Raw genomic sequence first — 19,205 nt, forward strand, 5'->3', positions numbered from 1 at the left:
ATTGCTGGTACGTGCTGACTTTGATGAGCCAGTTGTCCAAGTATGGGAAGACATGGATGCTTTATCTTCTCAGGTGAGCAGTTACTACCGCCAGAGACTTGGTGAAGACTCTGGGAGCAGTGGTGACTCCGAATGGGAGTACCTTGAAGTGGAAGTGTTGACCCTCTACCACGATTCTGAGGAGTTTGCGATGAGCGCGGTGGATTGGAATATGAAAATAGGCGTCTTTTAGATCTAAAGTAGACAGAAATTCGCTTTTTTACAGTATAGGTAATACTTGTTGCAGTGTTACCATCTGGAAATGATCGGCTGAAGATTTAGGGGTCGATTAGGATTGCGGTGATTCCGCATCCTCCGGGCAGGCGGAAGCCACCGCCGGCCCGGAGGATGCGGAATCACCGCAGCAGTGCCTTTAAAGACCCCCCGCCAGATTCGGATGGCTGCGGGGTCATCGGCGGACGTGAAACCCGTCTGCCGCTTTTCCGCCACAGTCGCCTTTCGACCGTGGCGGAAAAGCTCTAATATGGTGGAGGTGTCTATTAGACAACGCCAGCCATATTAGGATAGGGAAGGAAACATGCTTTTCAAGGGCGGCTTTTCCGCCGTGGAAAAGCATGTGGTTTTCTGAGTTTCGGGGCCCGTTGCAGGCCCCCAGGGTGTCAGGGGGTGTACATGGGGGGTACCTAAGGTACCCCCCTGCATTTACATGCACAAAGCAGCAGGCACCGCGCGGTGCCTGCCGCTTTGTGCATGTAAATGCAATACATGCATTTATAACCTTGCGGCGGGTGCTGCTTCAAGCCCTTATAGGTTGAGGTAGTCTCCGAGGAGGTATTTTTAGGACCTCCACGGTAAAACGAGCGCCAAAAGGAACCACAGCTTTTTGCTGACTGAAGGGCTCCCATGGATTTGGCCACTTCAGTGTCCTTCTTCATTTTCTCTAGTGAAGAATCTACCACTGGGCCAAATAGATGCTCTTTATCAAAGGGAGTGTTTAAAATGGAGGTTTGCAACTCTGATTTGAACCCTGACAAGCGAAGCCAAGCATGTCTTCGTAGCTTTATTGGAAATAAATTGCCATTCACGCACCAGGTCTTGTGCCTTAGATCTGTGTTCCTGGGGCAAATATTGTATTATTGCTCCATTTCATCCCAGTGCGCAGGGTCATATCGTGTTGGAGACATGCCAAAAAGTGGCCGCCTGAGAAGCGGCCCTTTTCCCGGAAGCATCAATAAATTTGGATTACTCATTGGGCGGTGGTGCATCTCCTGTTGTCTGGAAGATGGCCCTTTTTCCTTGCATTGGACACAACGAAGGAGTCTAATGGCAACTGACCTTTTATATATACTGGGTCCGATGGTGCTGGCTTGTATTTTTTGTCTACACTAGAGGTAAGAATACGAGCTCTGACCGGGTCGTTAAAAATGTTATCTACATGCCTGATCATCCTTTGAGCATAGGTAGTTTATGTGATGACCTCTGCGTGGTACTGAGGGTTTCAAAGAGGAAATCCTCTTCGAAGGACTCCTTATGTAGCTGCACTCCATGGTGGTTGGCAGCTTTACCCAGTAACTCAATGTAGCCTACACTGTCATCTGGTGGAGAATTTGTTAGGATATAAATCAGGATCATTGCCCGTGGGCGAGTTGGTATTGTAATTATCCCATGGGTCTTGCATTGGTTAATTATCATCCCCATTGTCATTCCCACTACCCTGGTTGTCAGGTGTATGTGGTGGTGAATGTTCAGGTGAAATAGGCTGTAGTGGAGGTGAAGGAGATGAAGGAAGAGGAGGAGGGGAAGGGTTAGTTCCAACCGTTCTCTTCTTTAAAGGAATGTGGTATTCATCTTCTGTATCAGTCCTTTTTAGGGTCACCTTAGTGGTGATATGTCCAGTTTGAGGATGAATATACAGCACTTTTCGGATTGAGTTTGTCGATGAGAGCATTGAAACTGTGTATTTTTGGGGATTACGGAACATCTGACTATTTTGGCGCCGAAAGTTTTGGTACCGAACTCTTGGATGTTGGTTTTTTTCAGATCCGTAGTGTGTTTCAGTGCCAAATGGTGGGGGTCAGTACCGGACTTGTGTTTTGACCCCGAAGTTCTCGGCTCCGAACTTGATTTGGAGGGAGTCTTTTCAGAGCCAGAAGGCTTTTTGATAGGCTTCGGTGCCAAGCCAGACTGCGGGGTGCCGGAAACATGGTCTCGTGCCGACCGGAGCCCGAGGACACGGGTTGGACAGGAGCCTTCTTCTTTTGTGGAGTTGGGTCTTGGGACGAGGAAGGAGCTGTACTCACGGTATGTTGTCCATGTGGGATGTCATCCTCTTGGTCGGAGTCACGCTGTGGGATGGCGATCGGCTCCTGCTCCTCCCGGTTCCCATGGCCTTGCAGGCCTCTTCGTCCGATTGGTGTCTGAAGATGTGGGGAATGGAGCTTGTGTGCTGGCTCTGCATGTCACGACGTCTAGCCCGACGGTTGTTAAGTGTCTTGGAGCGTAAAGCCTGGAACACATCGCAGTCTTGTTCTCTGTGGGCCCGATTCACAGAACTAACTTAAGACAAAATCCTAAACTTACTACTTTTGGTATTCACAGAAGTTAAGATTTTGTCTTAAGACAAACGTAAGACAGACTTAAGACAGACTTAAGACAAAATCCTAACTTAAGTCTGTCTTAAGTTTGTCTTAAGACAAACTTAAGACAAAATCCTAACTTCTGTAAATACCAAAAGTAGTAAGTTTAGGATTTTGTCTTAAGTTAGTTCTGTGAATCGGGCCCTGTGTTCGGGGGACAAACACAGATTACACACGTTGTGTAAGTCGGTGCACGGGTATTAGACGTGACACATAGGGCAGAATTTAAAAGGAGTTCGTTCCATCGACTGCGGGTCAGCCAGACGCGGTTAGGCCCGATGGCCTTCCACGAGCTTTCCGATTGAAAGTTTGGTTTTTGCAAGTAAATACGATACGCAATAGAAGGGAAAACACGATCGTAAACAATACAGTTAAGGGTGATTATCTTGAGCACCGAGGGAAACCCACGGAAAGGTGTTGAGACAGAGAGCAGCGATAGACGTCCTAACCGGATGGCCGTAAAAAAACATCTGACAATGGAGTCGATGCCCATGCGCACTATCATCGAAAGGAGGAGCCACCTACCTCGTGACTGGAAAGACTTCTTCGAAGAAAAACAAAGTGCAAAATAAAAGTTTCAAGATTGTTTCCTGGAACATGAATGGGTTGGGGGACAAAAATAAAAAGAGGGCTAGTCCTCCAGTTTCTCAAGAGACAACTGCTTGCACACTCCAGGTACATTAGGGGCTCTAGAGGAATCAGGATTTTAGTGCAGACTGCCTTCTTATCTTATCTTATCTTATCTTAAGAGGGACTTGTATAGCGCTCTGTCACCATAGGTTTCCTGGCGCTGGGTGGTACTGAGAGATGTAGAGAGGGGGAGCTAGCCAGACTGTGTAAAAAGATTGGTTTTAATAAGTTTTCTGAATTCCAGCAGAGACATGGAGGATTTGAAGGATAACGGCAACTGGTTCCAGAGTTTGGGAGCCAGATGAGCAAATCTGCAACCACCATTTTTTTTTAGTTTGATTGGGACTGCGGTCAGAAGTTGACGGTGGGAGGACCGAAGGTTGCGTGCCGGACGGTAAGGAGTCACTAGGGACTTCAGAAAGACGGGGGACGTACCAGTCACAGCTTTGTAGGTCAGGCAGCCGATCTTAAATGCAGCTCTCTGTTCGACCGGCAACCATTGGAGTTTACAGAGTAGTGGTTTTGCAGACTGCCACTTCGGGGTCTTAAAGGCTAGTTGGGCCGCCTGATTCTGCACGACTTGCAGCCTATGTAGCAGGTATTTCGGTAGGCCATGATACAAGGAGTTGGAAAAATCCAGGCGGGAGAGCACAAGGGCGATTAAAACTTGTATCAGGGCTTCAGGCGAGAGTAGGTGGGAAACTTTCCTGATTTTCCGAAGCTGAAACATACACGAGGATACGACTGCACCAACCTGAGGCTTGAGGGAGAGCTCTGAGTCTATGATAACCCCAAGGCTCTTTGCCGATTTAGCCGGGATGGGCGGGGAGCCCAGCTCTGTAGGCCAAAACTGTGGGCCCCAGTGAGTGGAGCTACTGCCAGGGAGAATTAGCTCAGTCTTCCCTGGGTTCAGCTTGAGCTGATTAAGGTTCATCCATTGCTGGATATGTAACATGACCGCCTGACAGTCGAGAGCTGCGTTAGGGGTGTTAAGAGGGAAAATGATTTGCAGGTCGTCTGCATAATTGAAGACGGTAATGTCCTAGCTCTTCAGGGAATGGATGAGCGGGCGAAGATAAAGATTAAAAAGCAGGGGAGACAGAGAGGAACCCTGAGGCACTCCACAGATGAATGGTTCCCTAGTAGCTGTGAAAGGACCCAGATGAACAGCTTGGGTTCTGCCTGTCAAGAAGGATTTAATCCAGACCAGAGCCGAGCCCTGGATACCGGCTTGCTCGACACAGTGGAGAAGGATGTTATGGTCCACCGTGTCGAACGCTGCCGACAAGTCCAGAAGGATCAGGGCCTGAGGAGACCCTTTGTCGGCGTTGCTCCTGAGAGAGTCCATAACCGCTAAGATCACAGCCTCAGTAGAGTGGGCAGGTCTGAAGCCAGCTTGGTTAGGCTCAAGATAGCCGGAGGACTCAATGAACTGAGAGAGGCAGCAGGTGACATGTGCCTCCAAGATCTTAGAAAAATAAGGCAGGAGAGAAATAGGCCGATAGTTGGCAAGGTCCTCTGGGTCGGCTCCGGGTTTTTTCAGCAATGGTACCAAGGCAGCTTCCTTGAAGGAGTTGGGCACGATGCCGGCCTCAAGAGAGGTGTTTAGTAGAGGCAAGATGCAGTTGGGCAGAGCCAAGCAGATGTCCCTGAAGACAGAGGGAGGGCAGTAATCATTGGGGGAGCCAGATTTGACTCGGGAGGCAAGTTTGGCGAGGGAAGGAGAGTCGAGGAGGGGAAAGTGTGACAGTGAACATGGGTTACCAAGGGAGGGGACAAGTGGAGCAGCAGGGGGGGCGGGGGGGATAGTGTTCTTGATCTTAATGATCTTTTCAGTGAAAAAGCTATTTAGAGCATCACAGGATTGTTGGGTGGGGACCTGGAAGGGGAGAGTTCTGGCATCAGACGTCAACTCGCCCATACCTTTCCCCTTACCAATCCTAAGGTCACACACAATACACAGGGTAGGCTAGTGGCGGTCTCAGGTGGCTGGGAGGGACACACCTTTAACTTAATTACAATATATATTCCCCCAGGAACAGCAATCCCTGGTCCTGCCGAACCTAGGGGCTCTTCTTTTGAAGCTCTCGGAGGGGGTGGTGTTGATTGGGGGCGGGTATAATACGGCTCTCTTCCCGGAGGTGGACGTTTGCCGTCGAGACCGCAAGACCAAGCAGGGCCAGCGTTAGGAGATTTTGTGCGGGCAATGGGATTGCGTAAAAATTTGGAGGAGACTCAAACTCACTGCTCGACAATATACATACCACTTGGGGGCGCATGGTAGTATGTCCCATATCGACTACCTTTTTACACCAACACAACAGGCACCTCACTGCCGGGAGGCTTACACCCTGGCCCGTGGCATTGACGACCACTCTCCACTATGTGTTAATTACGAAATAGGAGATCTCAGACAGGTACATTTGGGCAGGATTAACCCCTGATATCTTCAAATCCCTGCAAATACAGGAAGCGACAGGCTAATACATTGCAGTGAACACTGGCACAGTGAGTTTGGCGTGCGTCCTTTGGGGGGCATTTAAAGCAGTGATTAGGGTCCAGGGTATCTCGCTGATAGCAGGTGAGAAGAAACTGAAGCGAGCGCAACTGGACAAACTAGAGCAGGATATTTTATTGTTGGAGGGCCACCTACTCACAGACAATAAGAATGAGGTTAGACACCGTCTGGCCTTAAAACAAGCAGATTAAAAAACAACTGCAGAGGAGACAGCAAAAGCCTGATATGGGGCAACACAACAGAACTTATACGAAGTAGGGGATAGAGCAGGCAAGTTACTGGTGTGGATCAACAAAAAATCAGTGGCCTCTAGATGTGTGCAGGAGGTACGGAGAGGGGACGGGATCGCCGTCCAAAGAGGTAGTTCCATAGTTGAAGCATTCACTGAATATTATGTGTAATTATATGCCCCGAGACCAGGGCCACGATTAGCGAATCCCCGGAACTACAGCGCACACTCCAGTTACCATGCACCAAAACCGTAAGAGAACAAGACCTGGTAGAGTCTGAAATTGTAAAAGCAATCAGAGACCTCAAATCCGGTAAGGCTGTCGGCCCTAATAGCCTTCCAATTGAACTATATAAAACAACAGCAACCAAAGTGCTGCCACTGGTGCAGAACATGTTTAATGAAAGCTATGATAACAAGATACTTCCTACGGACCAGCGAGTGGCCACTATTGTGGTGATTCCAAAGCCGGGCAAGCTTCCAGACGAATTCGGCTCGTACAGGCTGACCTCTCTCTTGAACGCCAAACCTAAAGTTTGCAAAGTTATTAGCAAACCGCCTGCTACCCGTGATATCCTCATTGATTCACCCAGATCAATCCAGATTTATGCCGAAGCCTAACACTGTGCTGAACCTCCGGCATCTGGATCTATGACGTTACAACGCAGGCTATTACAACGCCTGCTGTTACAACGCGGTTTTTACATCGCATACCATTGCAACGCATAGTGCTTTTAGGCGCTGGATAGTGAATTATTTAATTTACTATTCCAACTCCAGTCCCCGTGGATAGTAGGGAAGGTGTTGGATAGTAAATTAAATATATTCCCTATCCTAGAGCGCCCCCCAGCGCAATGCGTTGTAATGGTTTGCGTTGTAATGGTTGCGGTGTAATGGTAGTGCGTTGGAATGCTTGCGTTGTAAGTGATGTTTCCCCCGGCATCTTCATGGCGTCCTGGACAGGGCAGAGTCCATTGTAAAATTACTAGATGCTCGTATGGTGTTTGATACAGTGGAGTGGCCCTTTCTGTAGGCAGTATTAGGGAGGCTAGGCTTTGGGCAGACATTTTTTATCTGGCTAAAACTCTTATATGAAAAGCCCCTGGTACAGGTTTCAGTGAATGGCAACATTTCAAGGATTGTTATGTTGTGGAGGGGAACGAGGCAGGGATGCCCATTGTCGCCCCTGTTGTTCGCATTGATTCTGGAGCCCTTGGCAAACTGATTTCGTGGGGGGGGTCTCCATTGATCCCATGATTCCATGATCCGTGAGCTCCGCTGGATGCCAGATTGGGAAGTAAGGAACTCCCTGTATGGTGATGACATTGTTATGTATGTGGCGGACCCCAAGGTTACGATCAGTAGAATGTTACATATCTTCACATTATATCACAAGTACTCTGTGTACACAATTAATTGGGATAAATCTGTAATATACATCCTAGCAGGTAATAAACCAACGCTTCCCAGAGGATGTCAACTGAAGATTGCTACTGAGGGGTTCTGCTATCTAGGCATATACATTACTAAATACTCCGTGGACTTCTATGAACACAATCTGGTCCCCCCACTAAGTTGCTTATTAAGCGACACTCAACATTGGTGATCGCTGCCGCTATCCCTTTTGGGGAGAGCGGCTCTGTTTAAAATAAAGCGATACCAAAGGGGATGATGGACGGACCGTTTGAGCAAATCAAACACTCACCCCCAGTCATCTGATCTGGGCTTAATTCATCATCATTCTTTAGCTCACTCCACCACCCGAGTTCAGACATGGCCATAGGCAAATCAGTCTGACCCTGTGCCTCATGGGAACAGTCCAGCCCGAACTGCCAAGCCATGTCTTCACTGGACCGAAAACAAGCATCTTGGGTCTGGTTTCTGGCTAATCAGCTGTCAGCCAGGCTAGCTTGACTCCAGTGGCAAAGTGAGCAAGGGACCCACGTATGGGCATATCCTGCCAATTTGCATCTTGGGACTGGTTTCTGGCTAATCAGCTGTCAGCCAGGCTAGCTTGACTCCAGTGGCAAAGTGAGCAAGGGACCCACGTATGGGCATATCCTGCCAATTTAGGGCGAACAAAGTGATACCAACGGGGGTGATGGACGGAGCTTTTGATCAAATCAAACACTGACCCCTAGTCAACTGATCTGGGTCTAATCCATCATCATTCTTTAGCTTACTCCACCACCCCGGTTCAGACATGGCCATATGCAAATCAGTCTGACCCTGTGCCTCATGGGAACAGTCCAGCCCGAACTGCCCAGGTTCCTTTTTGTTTTGCACAACAGTATCCCACGGTACTTACAGCAAATAGACGTGATGTGAGGCAACTGCTATGGGATGGCGGAACACCATGAATCTCATTAGTAAAGTTGACCAGAAGCTGGTATGATGGTGGGATTGCGTTACCCTCATTAGACACTACTACTGGGCAGCCCAACTGACAGTAATTATTTACTGGGTACATAAACAGCAGAATGACCCTGCTTACTGGATGGACCACCAGAACAAGTCAACGGGAGGGTAACTCAGGGCAACATATGGGGGGGTCGGTGTGGGAACCTTCCATTTTCAGATGTCAACCACACTCTGACTATGGGAGGAGAGTACTAGAGAGCTTGGATGGCATGGTCAACTTACCCAGATGACTCCCCTGTCGAAATAAAAAAATCAGGCCTGTGAAAGCTGCGCGAGGGTTACAGTAAGTGAGACACAATTGGAATTTCCAGGATAGGGGATCTCTAGGAGGGGGGAACGTAAAGATCTTCTTAGTGTTGCAGAAGGAATACCAAATGCCACAGTTCAAAACCTTCAGATACAGTCAGCTCACTCATTCACTATGAAAGACATTACCCAAAGGAACGACGCCGCCAGAGGCTTACCCACTCGAAGATAGGTTCCTGGATCACTGTCTGGCTATAAAGGCAATATCGTTGGTATATCGCCAGGTTATTAATAATCTTCTAGACCCCTTGGCGAAGTTTCGGAGCAAGTGGGAGTGAGAACTAGGTGAACTGGATGATGAAGAATGGATAGAAGCCTTGGCCTCCCCTAAATAGGTGGCCATCATCTGCATTTTAGATTAATATAGTTAAAGATACTCCACAGGGTCTACTATGCATGCACCACCCAGTTTAAATTGGGAATACTTGACTTACCGTTGTGCCCAAGGGGTTGTGGGCGGGAGGGTTCCTTCTTCCACCTGCTGTGGGAGTGCCCCCCCTCCCCACTTCAGCAATATTGGGAAGGTATATTAAGGCTCATGAGAGAAGTTTATAATATGAATGAGAGTAGATCGCCGAAATGGTGGCTGTTGAACATCTCGGGGGATTTGGATCTTACGAACGCGGAGTGTCTGTGGGTAACACTGGGATTCACAATAGCCAAACGCAATACAGCAAAGAATTGGAGAGCGGTGGAGGCCCCGAAGTTGACGTTATGAGAGTAGGGGTGTGTTAGAACTGGCTATTTCTGGTAGGCTAGGGCTGACGCCAAAGCCAGGCAAAAACCACCATTCTAGTCAGGGCAAGGAAGTCACACGCCAAGATAACCCCTGCTCACCCCCTTGGTAGCTTGGCACAAGCAGTCAGGCTAAACTCGGAGGCAATGTGTAAAGCATTTGCGTCAGCGCACAACAGCAACAACATACTAGGCACACCACAAAAGAGACTCCACACAAGGTTATTATAAAAATACCTTTTGTATTGTAAAACACATCAGATAAAATCACACATATACATGGTGCCAACTGGCACGGGCAATATTCACATGGGATTATTCACAAGACAGGGCCACATGGGCCACTGTCATAATCAGCACTTAGTAGAAATGAAATACTGTCAGAACTTAGAATAAAAGAATATAAAATCACTGTAGCACAAACTAACAGTTATGAATCACATCCAGTAACTACTGGGAACAGGTAAGTACACACTACGCAACCCTAAACCCCTTAGGAGTATGTCACGCAGGGAACCAGGACCTCACTAGGACCACCTGTACTAAATAGAACAACAACCTAAGTATCACACAGCATTTAGGGGTCTAGAAAAGAACACATTACCCATGATGCATAAAAATACATTCAGAGGAGTAGTAAAGGGAAACAACTGACGCATAAACCTACACATTCAGCGGTGTTTAAGAACAGAGCACATGATGCAGTAAAAGACATTCAGGGGTGCAGCGCAAGAAGACACATGATGACTAAAACATTCAGAGGTGCAGCGCAGGAAAAGAAAGACACATAATGCATAAAACATTCAGGGGTGTCAAGAGTAAAGCACATGATGCAAAAACGTACATTCAGGGGTGCAGCGCAAGAGGACACATGATGACTAAACATTCAGAGGTGCAGCGCATGGAAAGAAAGACACCTAAGGCATAAAAACATTCAGAGGTGCCAGAGCCATACAATAGCGCAAGAATCACATGATGTCTACAAACATTCAGAGGTGCAGGAATAACACATGATGCAAGAGAACACATTCAGAGGTGCAATAACCATATAATTGCGCAAAGACTCACATAAGCCACTACCTGTGGCAGTCCCTAGGCCAACTGGCCTTGTTGGGGCTCAGACGCCCTGAGTCTCAATGTCAGGGTGCGCTGCCATGCAGCGCCAGTCTCAAAGTACAAAAAAGCCTAAACGTGGCAGCTGCCCACAAAGTGCTGGACAGCTGGGGAACAACAAAACTGCGCCAGGGCCCTCACCGGCCCTTAGGCGCCAACTGCGCCACTGCTGGAGCCACACAGGCTCTAGGCATATCGCACATGCCCCAGACGTTGGAGCCACAGAGGCTCTGCTACTGCCAATAGCCAAACGTTGGAGCCACACAGGCTCTTAAAACAATGGTGCCCCCCTGAGCCTCACCGGACTCTAACCCTGACACTCGGAGGCAGGAGGGGACGGGCACCGACAATGTGCCCCGAAGCCCCCTCTATCGAATATGGCCCTCTCTAGAGCCAAACGGACTCACGCACGTTGGGGCGACCCGCTGCCAACTGGGGCCGCCCTTGAAGCCCTTGTGGCTTCCTACTACAAGAAGCGCGAGCTCGCGCTACTGCGGGGGGGGGGCGGACACCGACAATGTGTCCCGGCGCCCCTCCCTTGCTTCTCTGCCGTGGCGGAGCTCTCAAGCTCCTCACATCATGCCCCTTAGGTGGAGCCTCAAGGCTCTGGCTTAACGTTGGGGCGACCCACTGCCAATCGTGGCCGCCCAAGCACCAACTCTGCCTCACCGGCATGGGACACCCTCGAGCTCCCTCCTGGAGCAGAAGCAGCACTGTCCCCTGCACGCCCGCACTCACAGGTACCTTGGGAGGCGGCGTCGGCTCTTCTCTGCGGGGCTCTCAGGCGGCGGCAGCTCCTGGATACAGCAGGGCTCCCTCGCATCACGGGAGCCCTGTCGGCCGCTCACTTCTTCACTCGGGGCTCCCTCGGCACACGGGAGCCCCAGCAGCGGCCGCCATCGTCTCCCTGCCTCTTCCCTCGTGCCACGGCCTCAGGGGCGGCCCAGCCAATCACGTCGCGGCTCCTGCGACGAGCCACTCATGACGCGAGGCCGCCAACCAATGGCAGCGCGGCCTCGCCGATGACGCGGCGATCCACAGGCCAATCCCATTGCGGCTCTGGTGAGGGGGCTCATCTCTCTCACCCAATCAGAGCGCGGCGGGCTCGATCTTCACCGCGGACGAACGGCAACTTCTGGGCATCTTCAGGCCCCCGGGCAGCGGCAATCACGGCGTGGGCAGCCGAAGTTAAATAAAATTAAGAATAAGCGAGGTGGGCACTCGCCAGGCGGGCAAAGCGCTCCTCAGCGCTATAATCAAAATAAAGCGCTCTAAAGCGCTATGGGGCAATAAAACGCTCCCAAAGCGCTAGAATACACAGTACAAAGGTCCTTCCAGCAATGCAGCTCCACCATGCTGCACAAAGGTCCCAGAGAGTCCCAGGGGGCAAAGCAAAGTCCCCCCCATCAGCCCAGGCAAGGCAGAGGGTCCCTCAGGAGTCCAGGAAGGTCCATCAGGTGCCCAGGGCTGGGCAGAGCCCAGGGATTCCCCCGAGCCCAAGCAGCAGCAGCCCCTGGCAGATTCAAGTTAAAAACAAGAACATTTTGGAAGAGGACACAGCCCCTTCTTATACACAGAAAAGTCTTTGAAGCCCTTTGAACTCTTGGTGCAAGGGGGCCCTGAGAACTGGGTGTATCTGGTTTCCCTCTCCTGTCAGCCTCAGGTCAGAGGTGACAGTGGGCCGTCAGGAGGGAGAGCCAGCCTGGTGGCCAGGCAGGCACGGCCCGGCACCACCAGACGCTCTATCCGACAGCAGATGGGGCCTTTCATCTACGGCTGACTCAGACCCCCTCCTCCGGGGCCTTGCAGACCCTGCAGACCCTGTCCTACTCAAACCAGACAGTCCATCCACCAGCAGGCCCAGGCACTCCTGCGCCAGGCTCACCAGCCAATCACACGCCAGCACCAACTTACACAAATATGCCAACTTCTAAAAGTGGCGCTTCTAGACTAGACACAATCATGCCGCATACACCATTTTGCAGCATTCAGTCTCACGAGTTCGTACATACCAAACTCGACCCTGCACTCCCCACACATCAGGAACTACCATGGGCATACATATTCCCCATTCATTCCTATGGGAGGGCAGGTCACTCACCACTCATTCACAGAGAGCTCAAGCACTTTACACTGTACCACAGGGAAAAAGTGCGCAGAGGCCTAAAATCACCACCACCAGGTTCCATAAACAGGCTAGGAAAAAGCAAAAAGTCTAGGGGTGAACCTGCCTAAAGGGCCGGGTCCAACAGGGTGCCCCTGAAAATGGACAGAAATCTGGGAGAAATGCAATACTTATCAGGGTATGATATGTGAATCGTTGAATGTACATGATCGGGAGGACGAATCACTTTAATTGAGGGGGGATAGAGCCAGGGTGTGGGGGAGGGAAGAGACCTGGTACCTGAACAATTATTACCATGACATATCTGATTTGTTGGCAAATTGTCAGTCTATTTTGCATTATGTATCCTGTAAATACAGATGGCGTGTTGTTGTTTCAATAAAAAGATTTTTTTTTTTAAAGACTGGGGCAGATTCCCACGCATCCTCAGTGGCACACTCAGATTCAGCCGATGTGAAAACCCTGCTGCTGGCGATGCAACAAAGCCTGACTTCTATCAAAACTAAAATGGATTCCATTAGCAGCAGTACGGACGCCATCACTCACAAACTGGAGAGGCCTGATGGTCAACTCCAGGAGGCCGAACAGCACCTCCCTGTGGTTGAGGATACTGTATCTTCTCGAGATGACACGCTCCTTAACCCCTTCGATGCTGATGACGAGCTCAGCTCGTCATCACCCACGGGTGTCGTGTGCTGATGACGAGCTGAGCTCGTCATGGTGGCAGCAAAATGGCAAAATCCAGCACAGGAGGGGGAAAACACCTAGCAGCCAAGGTGTTAATATGGAGAAAGTCCTCAAAGTTATAGCAGATACGAATGAGGATCTAGAGGCACATTCCTAAACTCCAGGAAGTAAGCTCTAATGTTGGCACCTTTCTTTCTGCACTCACTGATCAAATCACCCGCTGTTTTTTTTGCCGCTGTCTTTAGCTAGCTGTATCGCCCTAATGAAAATGGTGCTTCTGTATAAGGTATTATATCTCTTTTTGAACATGGCCATCCTGCTGAAAAGAACATCAAACTAAAAACACAATTCATTTGTTTTGCATCTGTGGAGAGACATTACTCTTTTAAGAGGTTGGGTTTGAAGCCCTGGACATGGTGCTTTATTACCGGTGTGCTCAGGCTCACCATGCTGTTCACTTGTACCATTCCACACGGTTTCCCCCCCATTTGGCTGTCAAGCAAGGGTATATGACCCGATACCTCCCACTTCATTCTAAGGTACTTTGTCAGGTACTCCCGCCATTTACTCATCCCGTGTGGCGTGCACCTCGGGTGCTTGGCAGAGACTGTGTCGTAAAGTGGGCAAGATGGCCCTGTATTACCCTTTGGGCCCACTAACCTATCATCCCTTGCTACCAGTCACCCATGAGTCGCTGTGTAGGCTTCAGCTCAAGAGACAGGGCTTTAATTATTGGGAGATTTGTACCACAACGGACTCTTCATTTCACAGGCTGACATTCGGACAGTTGCGCCGGCCTCCTGCATGGACGTCTTCACATACATTTGTCTGAAATGTAACACTAATGCGGCTGAACCAGACCTTCCCGCTGAACCCCAATAGTCAATACTCTACGTGATTTGCTCCAAGCCACTAGTACAAGGCACCTGGTTTCCTCATTGTATTGCACTGTTTAGACAGAATCTCCGGGCTATCGGTGTCAGGCATCTTCCCAGTGGGATACAGAACTTGGGTGGGAGGGGGCACTCACGGATAAGCAATGGCGATATTTGTGCACAGACAGGAAAGATAGCATCAAGCAGAAGACTCAGAATTATGCATTACAAGTTTTTCCTCAGGGCGTACTACACTCCTGTCAAACTGCATAGGTTTGAGCTTAGGGCTTGATGTAGATCTTGGCAGATGGGTTACTCCGTCACAACAGTGATGGATATCCCGTCTGCCAAAATATGAATCTCATAAGCTATAATGGGATTTATATTTCAGTGGACGGGATATCTGTCACCATTGAGACCGCAAAACCCGTCCGCCAAGATCTAAAACAGGTCTTAGGCTTGATGATTCGTCCGCCAGACGCGGGATGGCCAGTGCTGATTTCCTTCATCTGGCTTGGTCCTATGGGCAGAACAATTATATTGGCAGGAGGTACGATCTGCTCTCTCCATTATGATTGAGAAAGCACTTCTGCTGACTCCTCTCATGGCTCTTCTTGGGCACGTCACCATTTGGATGCTTGATATAGGGAGTATGTGGCGCTTGCCCTACTGCTTGCTAAGGGACGAGTCGCCTTTTGGGCACCTAAGTTCAAGGATTGGATTACAGATCTAATATACTATGGTGAACAACTGACACTGTATGTCCAACTCTTGCCTCCCACTTCATGACCCCGAGATATAGGGTTACATCTACACGCTTATATCTTGGCACATGTATCCTCCTCTGAGCAGCCTTCAGAATCTCCTGAAGTTCCACATACAGGCACTATTTAAAGATACATGTGCAATACTGTGCTCCATGCTATTCCGCTCGATGATACAGTGCTAGCTGCAACCCAGATTTTCCATACCTCCTTGTGATGGTGCTCTGCCATTGTACCTGTTATTGCTATTTATGTGGGTTGGGTCTAATATCTGTTGATGTGTGTAGGCTTGTAGGTGTGAGGCAATCGTATATTCTGTAACCCTAATAAATTCATGTAACATCTATTGTTGTTCTTGTTTATATTATATGAAATTCAATAAAGAATGTATTTATTTATTTATTTAAATTAAAAATTGGATTTTTTTAGAATTATGTTAGAAATAGACAATTCTTTATATAATTGTACTGGGACCTGGCACCTAGGTGGAGATATTTCAATGTGATTAATATTAATCAATCTGCCATGATGGAGAACGGATATAGCTACAGGAAGTTTTATGTTTCATGATCACATTTCATGTGCCCTACCTCTTTACTGTCAGTAATGCCAAAGTCAACACACTCCCAGCTGTCAACTGGTGGCTTTGAGTTAAAGCCACCTACAGGTAGAGGGCAGTCCTTTCAAACCTTCCTGATTCAAAATACACATTAAAAACATACCCAGTTTTTCTCCACATATTCATCTTTCATCCAGGTCTTCAGGTTGTTGATAGTCAAGTTGATTTCTGTGTTTATCAAACTGGTCTCAGACACTTCCGCCTCGAATGCAGGCTAAGAGAGCATAAGCCATGAAAGAAGGGGAAACAAATAAGAACAATTAGTAGGTTTTGGATTAATGCATAGGGCAAAAAAGAAAAAACTTAGGAAGGAGGGATATGTATGAAGTGAAGATGTGAAACTGCAACATGAGATGATGAGGAGAAAAGGAAGGAAGCGAGGGGGAAAGTATAAGTGAAGTACAGAAGGAAAAAACAATATTGTAAGTATAGACTGTGGGGTAGGAGAGACATGAATTAGAAGCAAGACGGACAAGGAAGCTGTTAGATAAATGAATTAGCAATATCAATGCACAGGGAAAAAACAGGATGAGGGGAGGGTTGTAGCAGGTGGGAGAAAGGACAGTGGGGAGAAGGGAACTGAATTTAAAGATAACAGAGCTAGTCAAAGTAGTAAAGTGAAAGAGCAAGATGAAGTGTACGTGAAGTGCAAATAAGAGAAATATAAATGCAGTAATCCTTTAGACTGTGAAAGCGAAAGACTTAGAGCCTGAGAACCAAATATTTTTAGAATTGTGAATATAGCTAACAGAGTGTTCGAGATCACCATATTAGTTAATAAATCAGGTAAAATTAGTTATGCTAAAAAAAAATACCAGAAATGCAGAAAAGAAAAAGTTTTCCATTCTTCTGTTTATAAAGCTACATGTAGTATGTAACACTGTAAGTTTGTCTGCCTAGCACTGAGCTGTGGACGAAAGCATGTTTTGATCAATCAACATCAGAATGGTTGCAATATATATTGTCACACTCAAAGTCGTTCAAGGTTACTGGTGCACAACTTCCTTGGTTGACCATTTCAAAACCCTTAACATAAGAAGCACTTTACACGAAAATGAAAAAGGTACACAATAAAATTTAGTTATCCTTCAATTATTTAAAATTTCAGGTGCGTTTAAAAAGTTATTCCACATTTGTCAAGTGATACGCTACTACAGTCCAAATATACAAAAGCCATTCATAAATGAGATTTCATTCATGTAATTTCAAAATAAAAGAGAACACAGCAAATACGTTTTGTCCCAGGAATAGCTGGACTTCTTCAGGGCGTTAAATATCCTTCAAATTAAATTTTTACTTAATTGGTATACACCTATTAAATGTTTCAAAGAATATTTATTTTCTAAAGTTATAGATATGTTATATTTTCTTTCAACCTATATGATAGGTCATCCTTCATCGAATCAGTAGTCCCACGTATGAGTTACTAGAGGGCATTGTAGTGTCATGATGGTATGCTGTTCTTTTATAATCAAATACAAGAACAAAATAAAGACCATCACATCATCTATGAATTGCCTTTGTATATTTAGACTTTAATAGGGTACCACTTGACATATGTGGAAAAACTTCTAAAAGCACCTGAAATTTGGAATAATTCAGGAATAAGGAATATGCTGCTTACCAGTATGCATCTGTTCTTGGCATAGAGGGCTGCAGAGTGGTACATTATGAATAGATCGCCATCTGGTGTTGGGCTCGGATGATTGCACTTGTTTTTCTCTTGGAGAGTCTTTTGTAGCTTGGTGACTCCTCCTTTGGTTGCTAGTGCGCATGGGCATCGGCTCCATCCTTAGATTGTTTTGCCATAGTAGGGTTAGATGGAGTAGTATGATAGAATACAGATAGAAATGCCCATGAAAGTGTATCTAAATAAGATATTGTTGGAACAGACACAGGTTTCCGGGGAGGCTGGGAGGGCATGTACCACTCTGCAGCCCTCTATGTCAAGAACAGATGCATACTGGTTAGTAGCATATTCCGTTCGAGGCATATGGGCTGCAGATGGTACATTATGAATAGACTATACAGTAGTTCTCTCCCTAGCGGTGGTCGCCCGTGTCTGTTGCAACAGTCTGAAATAAAGTCTTTAATACAGCTTGTCCCACTCTAGCTTGTTGTGTTGTGTGCGCATCTACACAATAGTGCTTTGTGAAGGTATGCGGTGTAACCCAGGTAGCTGCTTTGCATATGTCATCTAGTGGAATGTTTCCCAAGAATGCCATAGATGCTCCTAGTTTACGTGTAGAGTGAGCTCTAGGAGGAACAGTTAATGTCCTCTTTGCTTTTAAGTAGCATATTTGTATACATTTTACAATCCATCTGGCAATGCCTGCTTTAGAGATGGGATTGCCCTTATGTGTAGGAGAAAAAGCTACAAATAGCTGTTTTGTCTTTCTGAAAGTTTGTGTTCTTTCTATATAATACAATATTGCCCTTCTGACATCCAATGTATATAGGGCCCTTTCCGCTACTGTTTGTGGTTTTGGAAAGAAGACCGGTAGTTCCACTGACTGGTTGATGTGGAATGCTGAAATTACTTTAGGCAAGAATTTTGGGTTTGTTCTAAGAACCACTTTGTTTTGGTGTACCTGCATGAATGGTTCTTGAATTGTAAACGCTTGCAACTCACTTACTCTTCTGAGTGAAGTGATAGCTATGAGAAAGGCCGCCTTCCATGTGAGGAATTGTATTTCACATCTATGCATAGGTTCAAAGGGTGGTCCCATTAGTCTGGTAAGTACTATGTTGAGATTCCAGACTGGGGAAGGTGGTAGTCTTGGTGGAATTACTCTTTTGAGTCCTTCCATGAAGGCTTTAATTGCTGGTACTCTAAACAGAGAAAGATGTTGTCTGTTTTGTAGGTACGCCGCTATAGCTGCGAGATGAACTCTGATAGAGGTATATGCTAAGTTACATTGCTGCAAGTGTAGTATATAGCAAATAATCTGTTTAGTGGATGCGTCCAGAGGGTTGATGTGATTACTGTTACAGTGTACAGCAAACCTTTTCCATTTTGCTGCATAGCATGCTCTGGTGGTAGGACGTCTTGCTTGTTTAATGATTTCCATACATTCTGGAGGTAAATCTAAATATCCAAACTCTATGACCTCAGGAGCCAGATCGCTAGGTTCAATTGTTTGGGATCTGGGTGCATTATTTCTCCATGGTTCTGTGTAAGGTGCATGGTTAATAATCTTAGCTTTTGATGTGGCACCTGTGATAGTTGCAGTAGCGTGGTAAACCACGGCTGTCTTGCCCACGTGGGTGCTACTAGTATCATTGTCATTGAGTGCTGTTGCAGTTTCCGAACCACTAATGGAATTAGTGGGAGAGGGGGAAAAGCGTAAGCAAATTTGTTGGACCAATTTATCCATAGTGCATTGCCCTGGGACCGGTGGTGTGGGTACCTGGCTGCAAAGTTTTGGCATTTTGCGTTCTGATGATTGGCAAACAGATCTATCTCTGGTTGCCCCCATCTTTGGAAGAATGGCTGCAGTATCTGGTCGTGCAGCTCCCATTCGTGTACTTGTTCTGACTCTCTGCT

The 19,205-nt window shown here is 47.4% G+C and overlaps 1 protein-coding gene across 7 annotated transcripts in view; it reads right to left on the reverse strand.

The window, feature by feature from the left end:
- The window catches only part of LOC147736543 (aldehyde dehydrogenase family 3 member B1-like), a 329,280-nt gene that overhangs the window by 211,698 nt on the left and 98,377 nt on the right, over positions 1–19,205 (reverse strand). For all 7 annotated transcript variants that reach the window (XM_086953287.1, XM_086953292.1, XM_086953288.1 and 4 more), the window contains one exon: positions 15,762–15,872. In XM_086953287.1, the coding sequence (XP_086809413.1) occupies positions 15,762–15,872 (111 nt within the window). The remainder of the gene's footprint in view (positions 1–15,761; positions 15,873–19,205) is intronic.

Source organism: Lissotriton vulgaris, chromosome 1_2 (genome assembly GCF_964263255.1).
Source record: "Lissotriton vulgaris chromosome 1_2, aLisVul1.2, whole genome shotgun sequence".
NCBI classification, from domain to species: Eukaryota; Metazoa; Chordata; class Amphibia; order Caudata; family Salamandridae; genus Lissotriton; species Lissotriton vulgaris.